The sequence below is a fragment of the Phoca vitulina genome, unplaced genomic scaffold, assembly GCF_004348235.1.
Source record: "Phoca vitulina isolate PV1807 unplaced genomic scaffold, GSC_HSeal_1.0 scaffold16, whole genome shotgun sequence".
In the NCBI taxonomy this organism is placed as follows: domain Eukaryota; kingdom Metazoa; phylum Chordata; class Mammalia; order Carnivora; family Phocidae; genus Phoca; species Phoca vitulina.
Window position 1 is genome coordinate 23,064,075 of NW_022589719.1, and position 18,812 is coordinate 23,082,886.

General features: G+C 39.0%; 1 protein-coding gene across 14 annotated transcripts in view; it reads right to left on the reverse strand.

The window, feature by feature from the left end:
* The window catches only part of PHF21A (PHD finger protein 21A), a 191,199-nt gene that overhangs the window by 19,555 nt on the left and 152,832 nt on the right, over positions 1-18,812 (reverse strand). For all 14 annotated transcript variants that reach the window (XM_032414003.1, XM_032414001.1, XM_032414004.1 and 11 more), the window contains one exon: positions 1,101-1,199. In XM_032414003.1, the coding sequence (XP_032269894.1) occupies positions 1,101-1,199 (99 nt within the window). The remainder of the gene's footprint in view (positions 1-1,100; positions 1,200-18,812) is intronic.

Here is an 18,812-nt window from a genome sequence, read left to right on the forward strand (position 1 = left end):
TCACATGTGTACCAAAAGCTAATTTATTCTCTTTATGGCAGTGATTCTGTCCAATTAGAAGGTGAAATATCCACCACTGTACTTTGTAGTGGTACTCGCTCACCCACACTGGACCACCAACATAAGATATCCTTTTCCTTTGGTAATTTTGTGGATGACTTTTGGTCATTTTGTGATAAGTTCCTCAGCAATTTGCATCACTGGTACTTCTTTCTGGTTCAAGTTTTGGCCCCTTCTTTACAGATAAATTAAAAACATACCCATTTCATATCAGAAAGAATTATAATTTGTGCTTGTTTTAGAAAAACCTGAACTGGCTTAACTTAATAAATCACTGCTTTAAAAAAATGACATGAAGTTTTGATGGCTTCATGCCACTATTTGACATGGTTTCATTAAAAAGAATGCACTGAGGACAGAAGGAAATAGACTGCTGGTCTAATAAAATCCAACTATCAGATATTCATCATCATATTACCTGTCCACATTTTTCTTTTAGAGCTGCTTATACAAGAGCCAAACTAAAAAATTCTCTTGTCTAAGGGGACACACAAATTCACACTGTGTATCTGTACCAGTCCTGTTTGCTACGTAAGTTTATAATTCTATCCTAAGTTGTAGTACAGATGTTATTATTTTCATCCCTACTTTTAGGCTTCAATGAACAACTTTTGGGCTAATGATTCATTTGGGGTTTGGGAATCAGGTGCAATGCAATGGTAGAAACAAAAATGCACATATAACAACTACAATTGATAACATAAATAAACCTTAACTGAGTGAACCGGATGGACCTCTTAGAAGTGTTGGCTGAGACAAACAAAATATAATTATCGTGAGGAATACGTGGGAAAATGATCATTAATCTTCCATTTCAAATTTGTAACATTGCATGAAATGCCTGTATGCCAGCTCACAGACACTCCAGGCCACACTCTTATTCCGCCTTAGGCCAAACCGACTTGGCAATACATTACTGAATATTGAGGAAGCACAAGAAAATGAAAATCAAGTGACTCAGAGAGCAAGTGGCCCTCCTGGTTTGTGAGAATAAGTCACATCTCATTGACTGAGCCATGCCTTTGGAGGGCTAAGCCTACCTGAGGGTTCTCCTCCCGTTTTGGTTTGGGTGCAGCAGGTGGAGTGATGGTACGGCTCTCTGTTTGTTTCTCATCTGTTTCTGTGTGGGATTTAATTGTCTAGGGAAGGAAAATTAAATGAAAATTTAGAATTCACTTTTTATTAAAAAAATGAAAACATAGCTTAACTGTAGCCAACGAGGAAGAAAAAAAGAACTTACTCAAATTGGAAACATTAATAAAGGAGGTAATATGGATTACATTTTGGAAGGGGGAAAATAAAATGTAAGGCCCCAGTTGAAATAATTAAATTGTGTAACTAGAGTGGATATGAATCTATAACTACAACAGTCTAAATTATACAAAAAGAAAAATCCACAGTTTAATTCCTATGTATAAAAATGAGTATAGGTTGCTCTGATTTCACTATATTTTAGAATATAGAGGCAGTTTTCCAGAAGCAAGCCCACTCTTGTTACATATGGGTCAAACTCCAGTCCACAGCACGCTTAAGATCTGAATAATGTGGGACACCTGGGTGGCTCAGTTGGTTAAGTGACTGCCTTCGGCTCAGGTCATGATCCTGGAGTCCCAGGATCGAGTCCTGCATTGCATCGGGCTCCCTGCTCAGCGGAGAGTCTGCTTCTCCCTCTCCCTCCCCCTTCTCATGTGCTCTCTCTCAAATAAATAAATAAAATCTTAAAAAAAAAAATGATTTGAATAATGTAAAAAAAAAAAATCTTACATATACTTTCTCCTATTTCCAATTCCAATCATAACCTACGAGAAGATGCAGAACTACCCTCACTTGGGATATTTAACACCTGCCTATATCATTCATTAGAGGAGAGATGCACTTGCCAAGGAAAGGTCATCTTGCAAGAGGCTGACACTCTGATTACCCCCAACCTTGTCTTCCAGATGCATCCAAACAAAAGAACACCAGTAGCATTATCATCTTTAAGCACAAATGGCAACTAGCAAATTGATAGACTGGGCTTGCATTACTGTTCTTATTATGACTCAATGGCTAATTCATTTTATGAACCCCTCTGTAAATACTGAAATGATATTAGAAAGTGGATATAAAACTGTGAACACGAACCTAATTTACTTTTTCAAATTAAAAAAATGTGGATGCTGTCTTTCTGTATGGCAGCAAGGAATTAAATAAATGAGAATGAAGCTGATTATTGATGAGGAAGAAGCTTCGGTCCTATAAGCAGGACATCAAAAGTTCTCAAAAATCATTATGCTGTGAAATATGCTACCAGATCTGAAAAACAAATACAATCACAAAGATCTTTCACTTCTTTCCTAGCCACTTCCATATTTCCTTTCTGCTTCTCTTATTACTTTAAGAGAATGTCAGCATCTGCCTTATCAATACTGTGGCAGCCACTATTCTGGGGCACAAATGCTGTCTGATATCTTATTTTTCATCAATTCCCTGTCCTATTTCCTCCTCTATGTGATAAGCTACTTGAGAGCAGGCATTATTCTACACACATTTTTTACAGTCCTCTGTGCCTAGTACAAGGCCTTCCAGAAGAATCACTCACTTCACCTCTCACATACATTTTTTGACCAAAAAGGACACATTTCCTCCATAAAACAAACCACTGAACACACTACAAGGGGACACAATGGAAAAGTAGTTTATAGTGTTACCTTTAAGGCCCTGGGTGTCCAGAAAGCTTATTTTCATGGCTTTCTGAGTAAGGAAGGGCAGGGGTCTGAGGGAGGGGGCATAAGAGGTCAACTGGAAGGGTCTGCTGCTCCTCCAAGGCTATGTGAAGTTCCTTGGGGGTCTCTTGGTTCCATCTCTACGGCTGAGTGACACACGTAGTGGTAATGCCTCTGGGGAAGGGCAAACCAATTCCTCTCCACTAAGAAATTACCCAGGGTTCAGATTTTCTCTCTCTCTCAAGAAGAGTACAATTATCTCAGGGTTGGATAAAGAACACAAAAAGCATCCAAAATAAATAAATAAATAAAACAATCAAAACACTTGGGAGATGTCTTTCTCTCATGGAGCTGTTGCTCTGGGGGAAACCAGGCCATGTTGCGAGCAGCACTATGCAGAGGTCCGTGTGGTGGGCAACTGAGCCGCCTCCGCCAACAGCCAGTGTGAAGTGCGGGCTGCCAACAACCACGTGACTGAGTGTGGGAAGGAGCTATCCAGTCCGGCTTGAGCCTTGACTATGAGCCGCCTCCGCCAACAGCCAGTGTGAAGCGCGGGCTGCCAACAACCACGTGACTGAGTGTGGAAAGGAGCTATCCAGTCCGGCTTAAGCCTTGACTACAGCCCTGGCCAACCTGTCTGAATGCAAACTTGCGAGAGGCCTTGAGCCAGAAGCACCCAACTAGGATGCACCTTGACTCCTGACCTTCATAAGCTATATGGGATAATAAATACTTGTTGCTTTAAGCTGCTTAAAACAATCCCAAAACATTAAGGTTGGGGGAGTGAGAGAAATGGCAGAACAGGGATTTCTAAGAATCAGTCCTTCCACTGAAGCAATCATTAAGCTGGCAAAAACAGAATCAACTTTTTAGAATTCTGGAATCTAATAAAAACCTTATAGCAACCAGGGGGACACTTACTGAAGAAAGAGGCTGCTAAATTTCACTAAGAAAGCATTTTTCCTTACCTATCTACAAACCCCCATTCCACAGCTTGGACAGAGGCTTTGGGGATGGAACCCTGTGTTCCTAGTGTGGCTTGTGGTGCTAAGGGAAGCAACATGGACCTTGTTCTCAAAAACCTGTGGTTGTGCATTTTGACCTGTTTGATGGTTCCCTGAGGACTGGTACAGAGGCTGACCTTCATTTTGCCCACCTTAGGCTGAAAGTGGCTTTTGGGGTGGCATCTGATGAAAGCATCTAAAGACGTGTTACCCATAGTCACCTGGTGCAAGGGATGGTGGATGGAGTATATGGTAGACAGACCCAAAGGCCTGGGAAGGAGGAGACTGAGGAGGAAGATTCTTGTAAGAGTAAGGGCTTTGAAGGGGTATCACATATGCTGGGGAATCCAGAGTGTAGTGCATATTCCTGGGGCTAGATGCATGCTCAGAAAAGATGTGAGAGAACCCTAGGCTTACACCTCTGGCTGATCTTTGAGCTCTATCCCAGAAAGAGGTGAAGGCTAAGGTAGGGTTATAGACAGCCTGGCTTAGCATTGAAGAATACCCCAGCTCAGAGCCAATCTGCAAAGATAGGAAAGTTTTTTTTAATTTAGTTGTTGTTGCTATTATTATTATTATTATTATGTCTTTTTGGCTCCAGTTGTTTAAGGAAATCTGTCAGGTCACTAGCTGACCCGAGACAACAGAACAGAGATTTCAGAGACTATACATGACAAGAAATACAGTTTTTGCAAAAACACTTTGGAAAAGGCACTAAACAGACCTCAACAATCAATAACAGCAAACTCTGGGGTGGGAGGAGAATCTAATTTCCAGAGTTATCACATTGTAATTTCAAAATGAACAGTTTAACAAAAAATTGGAAGGCATACAAAGAAACAGGAAAGTATGGCCCATAGTAGGAAAAAAAGAAATCAACAGAAACTGGCCTTAAGGAAACCCAGACATTGGACTCTTTAGAGAAAGACTACGTGTCTTAAATATGCTCAAAGAGCTAATGGAAACCATGGACAAAGAACTGAAAGAAACCAGGAGAACAATTCCCCACCAAAAAGAGACTATCAATAAAGAGACAGAAATTATCGAAAGGAACCAAATAGAAACTCTGGAGCTGAAAAGTATAAAAGCTTAAATGAAAAATTCACTAGAGGGGTTCAGGCAAAAGAAACAATCAGTGCACTTCAAGATAGGACAATTGAAATTATCCAGTTTGAGGAACAGAAAGGAAAAACATGAAGAAAAATGAACAGAACCTAAGGGATCTGCGGGACATTATCAACATATGCATTATGGACTCCCACGGGGAGAGGAGAGACAGAGAGAAAGAAGCAGAAATAATACTTGAAGGAATAACAGCTCAAAACTTCCCAAATTTGATGAAAGACAGGAATCTACACATCAAAGAAGCTCACTGACATCCATATAGAATAAACTAAAAGAGATTCATGGTCTGGGGGGAAGATGGCAGAATAGAAGGACCCTGAGCTCTCCCTGTCCCTACATTTACAACTAGATATCAAACACGTCCAAGTCAATAAATCAGAGAGCAATCAGAAGACTGGAAGAACAAACTCCCCAACTAAATATACAGAAGAAGCTGGATCTGAAAGGTTAGGAAGTTCAGAAAGGTGGAGGGAGGTTACCTGCAGGAGGGAGGGAACTGTGCGCATGGAGATGGCAGAGAAATGGGCCCTTGCACCAGGGAGCTCACATGGGGAAGACTGAGCCCCATAATGTTTGGCTTCAAAAACGGGGCTGAATTTCGTAAGTTTTTTAAACCAGTGGGACTTGGAGCCTGGAGCTTTAAAAGTCAGCTGACTCAGCACTGAGCAAACCAGGAGGGTGAGTGATAGCTGGGTCAACACCCTTAAAGGGACAGCAGCCTGAGCCAAGAGGCAAAATAAAAATGGCAATGTGCACAACACTCGGGTCAAACGGGAGACAGATCTGTTCATACTGATTTTGGAGCATGTTGGGGACTTCTCCAAAAACAAAGGAGCTGCAGGTGCCATTTTCCACTACCCCCACTCTTCCCCCAAGCATAAACCTGTGGGAGGCAGTGCTGCACAGACACTTGCTACCTACCCAGCTAGGAGGGCACCACGCCCACGAGTTCTCTAGAAGACCGGCCCATTCCATGCCTGCTAGTCTCGGCCCTGGGCTCAGTGCAGATTTTGTTAGTGTGCAAGCTCCACCTAGCCACAGCATTCAGTGTGCCCCCTTCAGTCCCTCGGTCCTGCACCAGGCCCAGCCACATTCAGCCTCACTCCACTGGCCACCCATAGCACTTCGGGAGACTCATCATAGGTCTAGTGGCCCAGGGAAAACTGTGCTACCAGCCCCACGCTCACAAGTTCCCCAGTGGGCACAACCCCTCAGAGCTAGCCTGCCTGGATCTCACGAATACCACAGAAAGCAAGCACAGCCCACAAGAGGCAAAGAGGACAGATGACTGCACTGAAGGAAAAGTGACTCAGACTCAACAGCAGGGTGTAAGCAACACACAGGATACTCTTCCCAAGTGCCAGGTTCTGGGGAACAGGGGACACCGTACTGCAGGGCACTCCAGGACTACTTCTTCATAAAGTCACTACTTGCAAGAACAGAAGACACAGCTGACTTTCTTAACACACAGAAACAGACACACAGGGGCAGACAAAATGAGGAGACAGACAGTTATCCATCCCAAATGAAAGAATAGGACAAGGCCACCGCCAGAGATCTAAGCAAAACAGGTATCAGTAACATGCCTGATAGAGAATTTAAAGCAGTGATCATAAGGATACACACTGGACTTGAGAAAAGAGTGGAAGACATGAGTGAGACCCTTAACAGAGAGATAAGGAATAACATAGCAGAGATAAAGCACTCAATAAACGAAATGAGAAATATGTTTGATGGAATGAATAGCAGGATGGAAGAAGCAGAGGAACAAATTAGTGACCTATAACACAGAGTAATGGAAAGTAATCAAGCTGAATAAAAGAGAAAAAGAATTATACAAAATGAGAATACACTTAGGGAACTCAGTGACTCCATCAAATATAATACATTTGTATTATAGGAGTCCCAGATAAAGAGAGAGAAAAGGAGGCAGAAAATTTATTTGAAGAAAAAATATTTGAAAACATTCCTAATCTAGGGAAGGAAACAGATATCCAGATCCAGGAGGCACAGAGAACTCCCATCAAAATCAACAAAAGCAGAGCCACACTAAGACATATTATTTAAATTGGCAAAATAAAGTGACAAGGAAAAAAATTTAAAAGACAAGACAAAAAAGAAGTCAGTAACTTACATGGGAAAACCCATAAGGCTAGCAGGAGATTTTCAACAGAAACTTTGAAAGCCAGGAGGGAGTGGCATGATATATTCAGAGTGCTAAATGGCAGGCGGCGGGGAGGGCCTGGGTGGCTCAGTCATTAAGCATCTGCCTTCGGCTCAGGTCATGATCCCAGGGTCCTGGGATCGAGCCCCACATCAGGATCCCTGCTCGGCGGGAAGCCTGCTTCTCCCTCTCCCATTCCCCCTGCTTGTGTTCCCTCTCTCGCTGTGTCTCTCTCTGTCAAATAAAGAAATAAAATCTTAAAAAAAAAAAAAAAAAGTGCTAAATGGGAAAAATCTGCAGCCAAGAATACTCTATCCTGCAAGACTACCATTCAGAATAGAAGAAGAAATAAAGAGCTTCCCAGACAAACAAACACTAAAGGAGTTCATGACCACTAAACCAGCCCTGTAAGAAATATTAAAGGGGACTCTTTGAGTGGAAAGGAGAGACCAAAAGTGACAGTATAGACGTAGGAAATGCAAAAGCAATAAAAGTGAATATTTCTGTAAAAGAAATAAGTCAAGGAACTCACAAAAAAAGGATATAAAATATAACAACATATACCTAAAACATGGGGAGGAGAGGAGAGAAGAATGGGTTCAAACTTAAACGACCATCAACTTAATATATAGACTGCTATATGCAGAACATGTTGTATATAAACCTAATGGTAACCATGTATCAAAAAACCACTAATAAATATGCAAAGAATATACAGAAAGAAATCCAAATATATCACTAAAGAAAATCAGCAAAACATGAAAGAGAAAGACAAGAGGGGATCAGAGAAAATCCTCAGAAAAAAACACAAAACAAGGAATAAAATGGCAATTAATATATATCTATCAATAATTACTTTGTACATAAATGGACAAAAGCCTCCAATCAAAAGACATAGGGTGACAGAGTGGATAAAAAAACAAGACCCATCTATATGCTGCCTACAAGAGACTCATTTTAGACCTAAAGACACCACCAGGCTGAAAGTGAGGGGATGGAGAAATATCTATCATGCAAATGAAATGGATGTCAAAAGAAAGCCAGAGTAGCAATACTTGTATCAGATAAAGACTTTAAAGATTTATTTATTTGAGAGAGAAAGAGAGTGTGTGAGTGTGCACATATGGGGGGAAGGGCACAGGGAGAGGGAGAGAGAGAATCTTAAGCAGGTTCCACACCCAGTGCAGAGCCCGATGTGGGGCTCCATCTCATAACCCTGAGAGATCATGACCTGAGCTGAAACCAAGAATCGGATGCTTAATTGACTGAGCCACCTGGGAGCCCCAGATAAAAGACTTTAAAACAAAGTCTGTAACAAGAAACAAAGAAGGACACTATATAATAATAAGGGGGACAATCCAACAAGAAGATAGAACAACTGTAAATATTTATGCACCCAACATAGGAGCACCAAAATACATAAAACAGTTTATAATAAACATAAATGAACTAATCAATAATAATACAATAGTCATAGGGGACTTTAACACCTCACTTACATTGATGGGCAGATCATCCAAACAGAAAATCAACAAGGGAACAGTGGCTTTGAATAACACACTGGAACAGATGGATTTAACAGATATATTCAGAACATTTCATCCTAAAACAGTAGAATACACATTTTTTTCAAGTGCACACAAAACATTCTCCAGAATAGGTCACATAGTAGCCCACAACACAAGCCTCAACAAATTTAAGACTGAAGTCATACCACACATCTCTTCTGACCACAATGCTATGAAAATAGAAGTCAACCACAATCTGGAAAGACCACAAAATCATGGAGGTTAAAAAACATGCTACTAAACGATGAATGGGTCAACCAGGAAATAAAAGAAGTACAAAAGAAGAAACAAAAATAAAAGAAGTACAAAAAGAAGAAACAAAAAAGTACATGGAAACCAATTAAAATGAAAATATTCCAACACCTCTGGGATGCAGCAAAAGCGGTTCTAAGAGGGCAGTATATAGCAAATACAGGCCTACCTCAAGGAGTAAAAAAAATCTCAAATAACCTAAGCTTACACCTAAAGGAGCTAGAAAAAGAAGAGTAAACAAAACCTAAAACCAGCAGAAGGAAGGAAATAATAAAGATTACAGCAGAAATAAATGATATAGAAACTAAAAAAAAAAATAAACAGACCAATGAAGCCCTGAGCTGGTTCTTTGAAAAAAATCAATAAAATTGATAAACCCTTAGCCAGACTTATCAAGAAAAAAAGAGAAAGGACCCAAATAAATGAAATCACAAATGAGAGAAGAGAAGTAACTACCAAAACCACAGAAATACAATTATAAGAGAATATTATGAAAAACTATATGCCAACAAATTGGACAACCTAGAAGTGGATAAATTCCTAGAAACACAAACTACCAAAAGTGAAACAGGAAGAAATAGAAAACTTGAACAGACCAATAACCAGCAAAGAAACTGAATCAGTAATGAAAAAACTCCCAATAAACAAAAGTCAGGATCAGATGGCTTCACAGGTGAATTCTATCAAACATTTAAAGAAGAGTTAATACGTCTTCTTCTCAAACTATTCCAAAACATAGAAAAGGAAGGAAAACTTCCAAATTCATTTGATGAGGCCAGTATTATCCTGATACCAAATCTGAATAAAGACACCACTTAAAAAGAGAACTACAGGCCAATATCTGTGATGAACATGAATGCAAAATCCTCAACAAAATACTAGCAAACTGATTTCAACAATACATTAAAAAAATCATTCACCACCATGACTACGTGGGACTTATTCCTGGGTTGCAAGGGTGGTTCAATACTCACAAATCAATCAACGTGATACATCCCATCAATAACAGAAAGCGTAAGAGCCATATGATCATTTCAAAAGACACAGAAAAAGCATTTGACAAAGTACAACAACATCCATTCACTATAAAAACCCTCAACAAAGTAGGCTTAGAGGGAACATACCTCAACATAATAAAGGCCATATATGAAAAACCCACAGCTAACATCATCCTCAATGGGGAAAAAGTGAGAACTTTTCTCCTAAGGTCAGGAACAAGATAAGGATGTCCACTCTTACCACTTTTATTCAACATAATACTGGAAGTCCTAGCCACTGCAAGCAGACAACACAAAGAAATAAAAGTCATCCAAGTCGGTAAGGAAAAAGTCAAACTTTCACTATTTGAAATGACGTATCTGATAAAGGGTTAGTATCCAAGATATATAAAGAACTTATAAAACTCAACATCCAAAACACAAATAATCCAACTAAAAAATAGCCAAAAGACATAAACAGACGTTTCACCAAAGAAGACATCCAGATGGTCAACAGACCCATGAAAAAATGTTCATCATTACATATCATCAGGGAAATGCAAATCTAAACTACAATGAGGTATCACCTCACACCTGTCAGAATGGCTAAAATCAGAAACACAAGAAACAGTAAGTGTTGACAAGGATGGGGAAAAAAGGAATCTTCTTGCACTACTGGTGGGAATGCAAACTGGTGCAGCCACTCTGGAAAACAGTATAGAGGTTCCTCAGAAAGTTAAAAACAGAACTACCCTATGATCCAGCAATCTCACTGCTGGATATTTACCCAAAGAATACAAAAACAGGAATTCAAAAGGATACATGCACCCCTTTGTTGGATGAATGGATAAAGAAGTGTGGTGTGTGTGTGTGTGTGTGTGTGTGTGTATAATGAAATATTATTCAGCCATAAAAAAAGAATGACGTCTTGCCATTTTCAATGAAATGGATGGATCTAGAGAATATAATGCTAAACAAAATAAGTCAGAGAAAGACAAATACCATATGACTTCACTCCTATGTGGAATTTAAGAAAAAAAACAAATGAGCAAAGGGGAAAAAAAGAGAAAGACAAATGAAGAAATAAACTCTTAATTATAGTGAACAAAATGATGGTTACCAGAGGGCAGGGGGGTGGGGGGATGAGTTAAATAGGTGAATAGGTGAAGGGGATTAAGGAGTGCACTTGTCGTGATGAGTACCAGGTGATGTATGGAACTGTTGAATCACTATTTTGTACTCCTAAAACTAATATAATACTGTATGTTAACTAACAGAAATTAAAATAGAAACTTAAAAAATAATAAAACAGGGGCACCTGGGTGGGTCAGTCAGTTAAGCATCTGCCTTCAGCTCAGGTCATGATCCCAGGATCCTGGGATCAAGCCCTGCATTGGGCTCCTTGCTCAGTGGGCAGTTGGCTTCTCCCTCTCCCTCCGCTCCTCCCCCCAGTTGTGTGTTCTTGCTCTCTCAAATAAATCAATAAAATCTTTAAAAAATAATAGTAATAATAAAATTTAAAAATAAAATCTGTGTTGCCATAAAAAGAAATTAAAAATAAATAAATAAAAGAGATCCATAGCGAGACACTTTGTAGTCACACTGTTGAAAGCCAAAGGCAAAGGGAGAATCTTGAAAGCAGCAACATATAAGTGATGCATCACATACAAGAGGTCCTCAATATGGTTAGCAGACAACTTCTCCCCAGAAACCAGAGACCAAAGGTAGTGGGATTACATATTTAAAGTGCTGAAAGAAGGGGCGCCTGGGTGGCTCAGTCGTTAAGCGTCTGCCTTCGGCTCAGGTCATGATCCCAGGGTCCTGGGATTGAGCCCCGCATCGGGCTCCCTGCTCTGCGGGAAGCCTGCTTCTCCCTCTCCCACTCCCCCTGCTTGTGTTCCCTCTCTCGCTGTGTCTCTCTCTGTCAAATAAATAAATAAAATCTTTAAAAAAAAAAAAAAATGAAAAAATAAAGTGCTGATAGAAAATCACTATCAACCAAGAATGCTATATCCTGCAAAAAGTTAAGGAAGTTCAATGCTAGTAGATCTGACTTAAAGAAATGCTGAAGGGAGTTCTTCAGGCTGAAATAAAAAGACACTAGACAGTAACTTAAAGCCATACAAAGAAATAAGAACTATGGTAAAGGAAACTACACAGGTAAAAACAGAACCCAATATTATTTTATCTTTGATCTGTAACTTCTCTTTTTGTTTCCTATGGAATTTAAAAAAGAAATGCATAAAACAATAATTATAAGTTCATATTAATGGGCATATAATGTATAGAGATATAATTTGTTACAATAACAACATAAATTGGGGGGGGCAGAGCTGTACAGGAACAGAGTTTTTGTATACTATTAAAGCTGAGCTGGTAGGGGCGCCTGGATGGCTCAGTCGTTAAGCGTCTGCCTTTGGCTTAGGTCAGGATCCCAGGGTCCTGGGATCAAGCCCCGCATCGGGCTCCCTGCTCCATGGGAAGCCTGCTTCTCCCTCTCCCATTCCCCCTGCTTGTGTTCCCTCTCTCACTGTGTCTCTCTCTATCAAATAAATAAATAAAATCTTTAAAAAAAAAAAGCTGAGCTGGTATCATTTCAATTGTTAAAAATTTATGAATGTTAACTATAATCCCCATGCTAATAACTAAGAAAATAACTAAAATATATACAGAAAAGGAAATGAGGGCATCAAAAGTGTGCATTAGAAAGAAAAACCAAACACAAAAAAGGCAGTATTGGAGGAACTAAGGAACAAAGAAGACATAAGACATGTAGAAAACAAACAGCAAAATGGCATAAGTCCTTTCTTATCAGCCATCACTTTAAATGTAACTGGGTTAAACCCACCAATTAAAAGACAGAGAGTGACAGAATGGATAAAAAAAAAAAGATCTGAAATATGTGCTGTCTATAATAGACTCATCTTAGAGCCAAAGGTACAAAAAGGTTGAAAGTCAAAGAATGAAAAAAGATATTCCATGCAAACAGTAACCAAAAGAGTACAGGGATGGCTACGCTAGTATCAGACGAAATTCACTTTGAGCCAAAAATTGTTACAGGAGACAAGGAACGTCATTATATATTGATAAAAGGGTCAATTCATGAAGAAGATATGACAATTTTAAATATATATGCACCAAACAACAGATTCTCATATATATGAAGCAAATATTGACAGAAATGAAGAAATAAAAGTTCTATAATAATAATTGGAGACTTTAATACTTCGCTTTAAAGAATGGAAAGAACGTGTGGATAAAAGATCAGTAAGGAGGGGCGCCTGGGTGTCTCAGTCAGTTAAGCATCTGACTTCAGCTCAGGTCATGATCTCAGGGTCCTGAGACTGAGCCCTGCACTGGGCTCCCCACTCAGCAGGGAGTCTGCTTCTCCCTCTCTCTGCCCCTCCTGCTCTCTCTCTCAAATAAATAAACAAAATCTTTATGAAGATCAGTAAGGAAACAGAGGACTTGAACAACACTAAACCAACTAACTCTAACAGACATATAAAGAACAGTTCACTCAACAACAATAGAATACACATTCTCAAGTATACATGAAACATTCTCTAGGACAGACCATGTTTTAGGCCACAAAACAAATCCTAATAAATTTTAAGTAACACAAAGTATCTTCTCTGACTACAATGTAAAGAAGCTAGAAATCAATGATAAAGGAAAACTGGAAAACTTTAAAATATGTGGAACCTAAACAACACACTTTTTTTTTTTTTAAGATTTTATTTATTTTTTGACAGAGAGAGAGACAGTGAGAGAGGGAACACAAGCAGGGGGAGTGGGAGAGGGAGAAGCAGGCTTCCCGCCGAGCAGGGAGCCCAATGTGGGGCTCGATCCCAGGACCCTAGGATCATGACCTGAGCCGAAGGCAGACGCTTAACCACTGAGACACCCAGGCGCCCCTAAACAACACACTCTTAAACAACCAATGGGTCAAAGAAGAAACAGCCAGAGAAATTGGAAAATACTTTGAGAAGAATAAAAATGAAAACTCAATATACCAAAACTGATGTGATGCAGTGAAAGTAGTGCTCAGGAGGAAATTTACAGCTCTAACAGTTTACATTAAAAAATAAGAAAGATCTCGGGCGCCTGGGTGGCTCAGTTGGTTGGGCGACTGCCTTCGGCTCAGGTCATGATCCTGGAGTCCCGGGATCGAGTCCTGCATCGGGCTCCCTGCTCGGCAGGGAGTCTGCTTCTCCCTCTGACCCTCCTCCCTCTCATGCTCTCTGTCTCTCATTCTCTCTCTCTCAAATAAATAAATAAATAAATCTTTAAAAAAAAAAAAATAAGAAAGATCTCAAGCCAATAACCTCACTTTAAACCTTAAAGAACTAGAAAAACCTTTAAGGAACTAGAAAAAGAAGAACTAAACCCAAAGCTAGCAGAAGGAAGAAAATAATAAAAGTTACAGTAGAAATAAATGAAATGGAGAACACAAAAACAATAGAATCAATGAAACCAAAAGTTGATTCTTTCAAAAGATCAACAAAACTGAGAAATCTTTAGTTGGACAGACTAAGAAAAAAAAAAAGGAGAAGACACAAATCACAAAAATCGTAAGGAGAAGTGGGGACATTACTACCAATCTTATAGAAATAAATAGGACTAGGAAAGAGTACACTGAAGAACTACCAACAAATTAAATAATATAGGTGTAATGGGCAAATTCCTATGAACACACCAATTACCAAAACTGACTCAAGAAGAAATGGAGAATCTCAACAGACTTGTAACAGCTAAAGAAATTGAAACAGTAATTAAAATCCTCCCCAAAAAGTCCAGAACCAGAGAGCTTCACTGGTGAATTCTACCAAACATTTAAAGGATTAACACTTTCTAACTTGTTCTATACAGCCTTGTTCTATATAAGTATTACCTTGATACCAAAGCCAAAGACACCCCAAAAATAGAAAATACAGACCAATGTCCCTTATGAATATAGAGAAAAATTCTTAATAAAATACTAGCAAACTGAATCTCCCAGCATATTAAAAGGATGATACAGGGGCAGCTGGGTGGCTCAGTCAGTTGAGCACCCAATTCTTGGTTTCTGTTCTAGTCATGACCTCGGGATCGTGAGATTGAGCCCCATGTCGGGCTCTGCAATCAACGTGGAGTCTGCTTGGGATTCTTTCCCTCTTCCTCTCCCTCTCCTTCTGCCCCTCCCCGTACCCCTCTCCCCTGCGCTTGCACGCTCTCTACTAAGTAAATAAATTCTTTTTTTTTATTAAAGATTTTATTTTTTATTTATTTGACACAGAGAGAGAATGTGAGAGAGGGAACACAAGCAGCGGCAGAGTGAGAGGGAGAAGCAGGCTTCCCGCTGAGCAGGGAGCCTGATGTGGGGCTCGATCCCAGGACCCTGAGCTGAAGGCAGACGCTTAACGACTGAGCCACCCAGGCGCCCCTAAGTAAATAAATTCTTAAAAAAATAAAATAAAAGGATGATACACCATGACAAAGTAGAACTTATCCCAGGAATGAAAGGAGTGTAATACACCACATTAATAAATGAGGGCAACCCCCAACACACGACCATCTCAATTAATGCAGAAAAAGCAACTGAACACTCATTCATGATAAAACACTCAGAAAGCTAGGAATAGAAGGAAACTTCCTCAGCTTTATAAAGGGCATTAATGAGAAACCACAGCTAACATCATAGTCAATGGCAAAAGACTGAAAGCTTTTCCTCTGAGATTGGAAACAAGAGAAGTATGTCCACTTCCATCAGTGCTATTCAACATTGTGGTGGAAGTTCTAGTCAGAGCAATTAGGCAAGAAAAGACGTAAGAGGCATCCAAATTGGAAAGGACAATCTAAACCTATCTCTATTTGCAAAGGATGTGATCTTACATATAGAAATCCCAAAGAATCCACAAACAATTACTAGAGCTAATAAGAAACTCAGCAAAGTTGCAAGGTACAAGATGAACACAAAAATCAGCTGTATTGCTATAAACAGTAATGAACAATTGTAATAGGAAATTAAGAAAACAATGACATTTATAATAGCATCCCAAAGAATGAAATACCTAGGAATAAATTTAACTATGGAGATAAAAGACTTGTGCACTGCAAAACATAAACCACTGCTGAAAGAAATAAAGAAAACCTAAATAAATGGAAAGAAATCCATGTTCAAGAACTGGAAGACTTAACATTGTTAACAATGCTATGCAAAGCAACCTACAGATTCAATATAATTTCTATTAAAATTCCAACAGCCTTTTCTTGGCAGAAGAATTGAAAAAACCAATTCTCAAATTCATGTAGGAATTGCAAGGAACCATGAATAGCCAAAACAATATTGAAAAAGAAAAACGGAGGACTCACACGTCCCAATTTCAAAACTTACTACAAAATCACAGTAATTAGGAGAGTGTGGTTGGTACTGGCATAAAGGTAGATCTACAGACCAAGAGAACAGGATTGAGAGTCCAGAAATAAATCCATACATCAATGGCCAACTGGTTTTCAATAACAGTGCCATGAGCATTCAAATGGGGAAAGTCTCTTCAACAAACGGTGCCAGAAGAAATGGATATCCACATGCAAAAGAATGAAACTGGGCCCTTATCTCACATTCTGTACAAAAATTAAGTCAAAATGAACTACTAACCTAAATATAAAAGCTAAAACCATATAACTCCTTAGAAGAAAAATTAGGGGTAAATCTTCATTTTCTTAGATGTGACCACAGATTCCTAGATGTGACATAAAAACCACAAGCAACAAAAGAAAAAAGATAAATTGGACTTCATCAAAATTAAACAGTTTTGGGGGCGCCTGGGTGGCTCAGTCGTTGGGCGTTTGCCTTCGGCTCAGGTCATGATCTCGGGGTCCTGGGATCGGGCCCCGCATCGGGCTCCCTGCTTGGCGGGAAGCCTGCTTCTCCCTCTCCTACTCCCCCTGCTTTTGTTCCCTCTCTCGCTGTGTCTCTCTCTGTCAAAAAATAAAAAATAAATAAATAAAATCTTTAAAAAAAAAAATTAAATAGTTTTGTGTATCAAAGGACACTACCCATATAATGAGGAAAGTACAGGCTTCCAAAAAAAAAAAAAAGTGAAAAGACAACCTACAGAATGGGAGGAAAAAAATACCTGCAAATCTGATAAGAGTCTAGTATTCAGATTATACAAAGAACCCTTACAACTCAACAACAAAAAGACAAACAACCTAACATAGAAATTGGCAAAGAACTTGGATATTTCTCTAAAGAAAATATACAAATGGCCAACAAGCACAAGATGTCCAACAATTTTAATAATTAATGAAATGCAAATCAAAACCACAATGCAATACCACTTCATACCCACTAGGATGGCTATAATTTTTTTTTTAAGATTTTATTTAATTAACAGAGAGAGACACAGTGAGAGAGGGAACACAAGCAGGGGGAGCGGGAGAGAGAGAGAAGCAGGCTTCCCGTGGAGCAGGGAGCCCGACGCAGGGTTCGATCCCAGGACCCTGGGATCATGACCTGTGCTGAAGGCAGATGCTTAACGACTGAGCCACCCAGGTGCCCTGGATAGCTATAATTTTTAAAAAGAGAAAATAATAATAAGTATTACCAAGGATGCAGAGAAAATGGCATGCTCATACATTGCTGGTGGGAATGGAAAAGGATTCAGCTGCTCTGGAAACAGTTTGGCAGTTCCTTAAAAAGTTAAACATGGAACTGTTACATGATCCAGCAATTCCACTTAGGTATAGACCCCCGGGGACTAGAAAACAGATATTCAAACAAATATTTGTACATGAATATTCATAGCAGCATTATTCCCAATAGCCAAAAGGTAGAAATAGCCCAAATGTCCATCAATGGATGAATGGATAAACAAGTTGTGGTATATATACAGTGGACTATTATTCAGCCATTAAAAAGAAATGAAGTACTGATACATGTTAGGATGTGGATGAATCTGGAAAATACTATGCTAATTAAAAGAAGCCAGACACAAAAGGCAACACATTATATGATCCCATCTATATGAAATATCCAGAATAGGTAAATCTATAGATACAAAAAGTAGATTTGTGGCTGCCAGAGGCAGGGAGAAGAGCAAATGGAGTAATTACTTAAGAGATACTGGGTTTTATTTTGGAGTAATGAAAATGTTTTGGAACTAGACAGAGGTGGTGGTTGCACAACATTGTAAATGTACTAAATGCCACTGAATTCTTCATTTCAACATGGTTAATTTTATGTGGTATGAATTTCACCCAAGTGAAATAAAAATGGGAAACAAAAACAAGTAAGCTTTTAGCTTGGTTTGGTCTTTATCAGACATTATAAACCATTTATCCAGAGGTGAAGCTGCCCTGCAATTGCTATTTTTTGCCTACATGGTGTTTAAACAGTTATCAGTATTTTTAAAACTAGGTGATTTCTCAAAATATCTGGATTTTTGGCCTTTCTTAAAGGAAAAGTTTCCATATGATAAAAAAAATTGGCTATTGTCAAGAAGTAGTTGCTTCCTTGAGATGGCATATATTACTTTCTGGCTTACCACAGTCTCTTCCACCTTCTTTGGTCTTGTTGACACCAAGGCCAAATTGTCAATTTTATCATGCTTGTCTTACTATTTCAAAGAGAAATTAAGAATAAAAGTGGGATATCTCTTTACTCGTGCTCCCACTGAAAATTGAAAAATAGAAGTCTACATGTTACTTCCAGCCTGCTTTACTCATTTATATTTACTGCTTTGTACCCATGACTATTTTAATTTAGAAATCCTGTTCTTTTTGGTATGATAAAGATATAAATCAAACACTCTGAACAAGATTAGAAAAACTAAGTTAACCATTTACACCCTGAATTTCAAATTCATCTTCTGAAACTTGGCTGCATGAATAATCAAAATTAGTCACTTGCAAATAAATAAATGTCAAAATAGTTTCATCAATCACGGTTGAATAAATTTGGATTGAAGGTA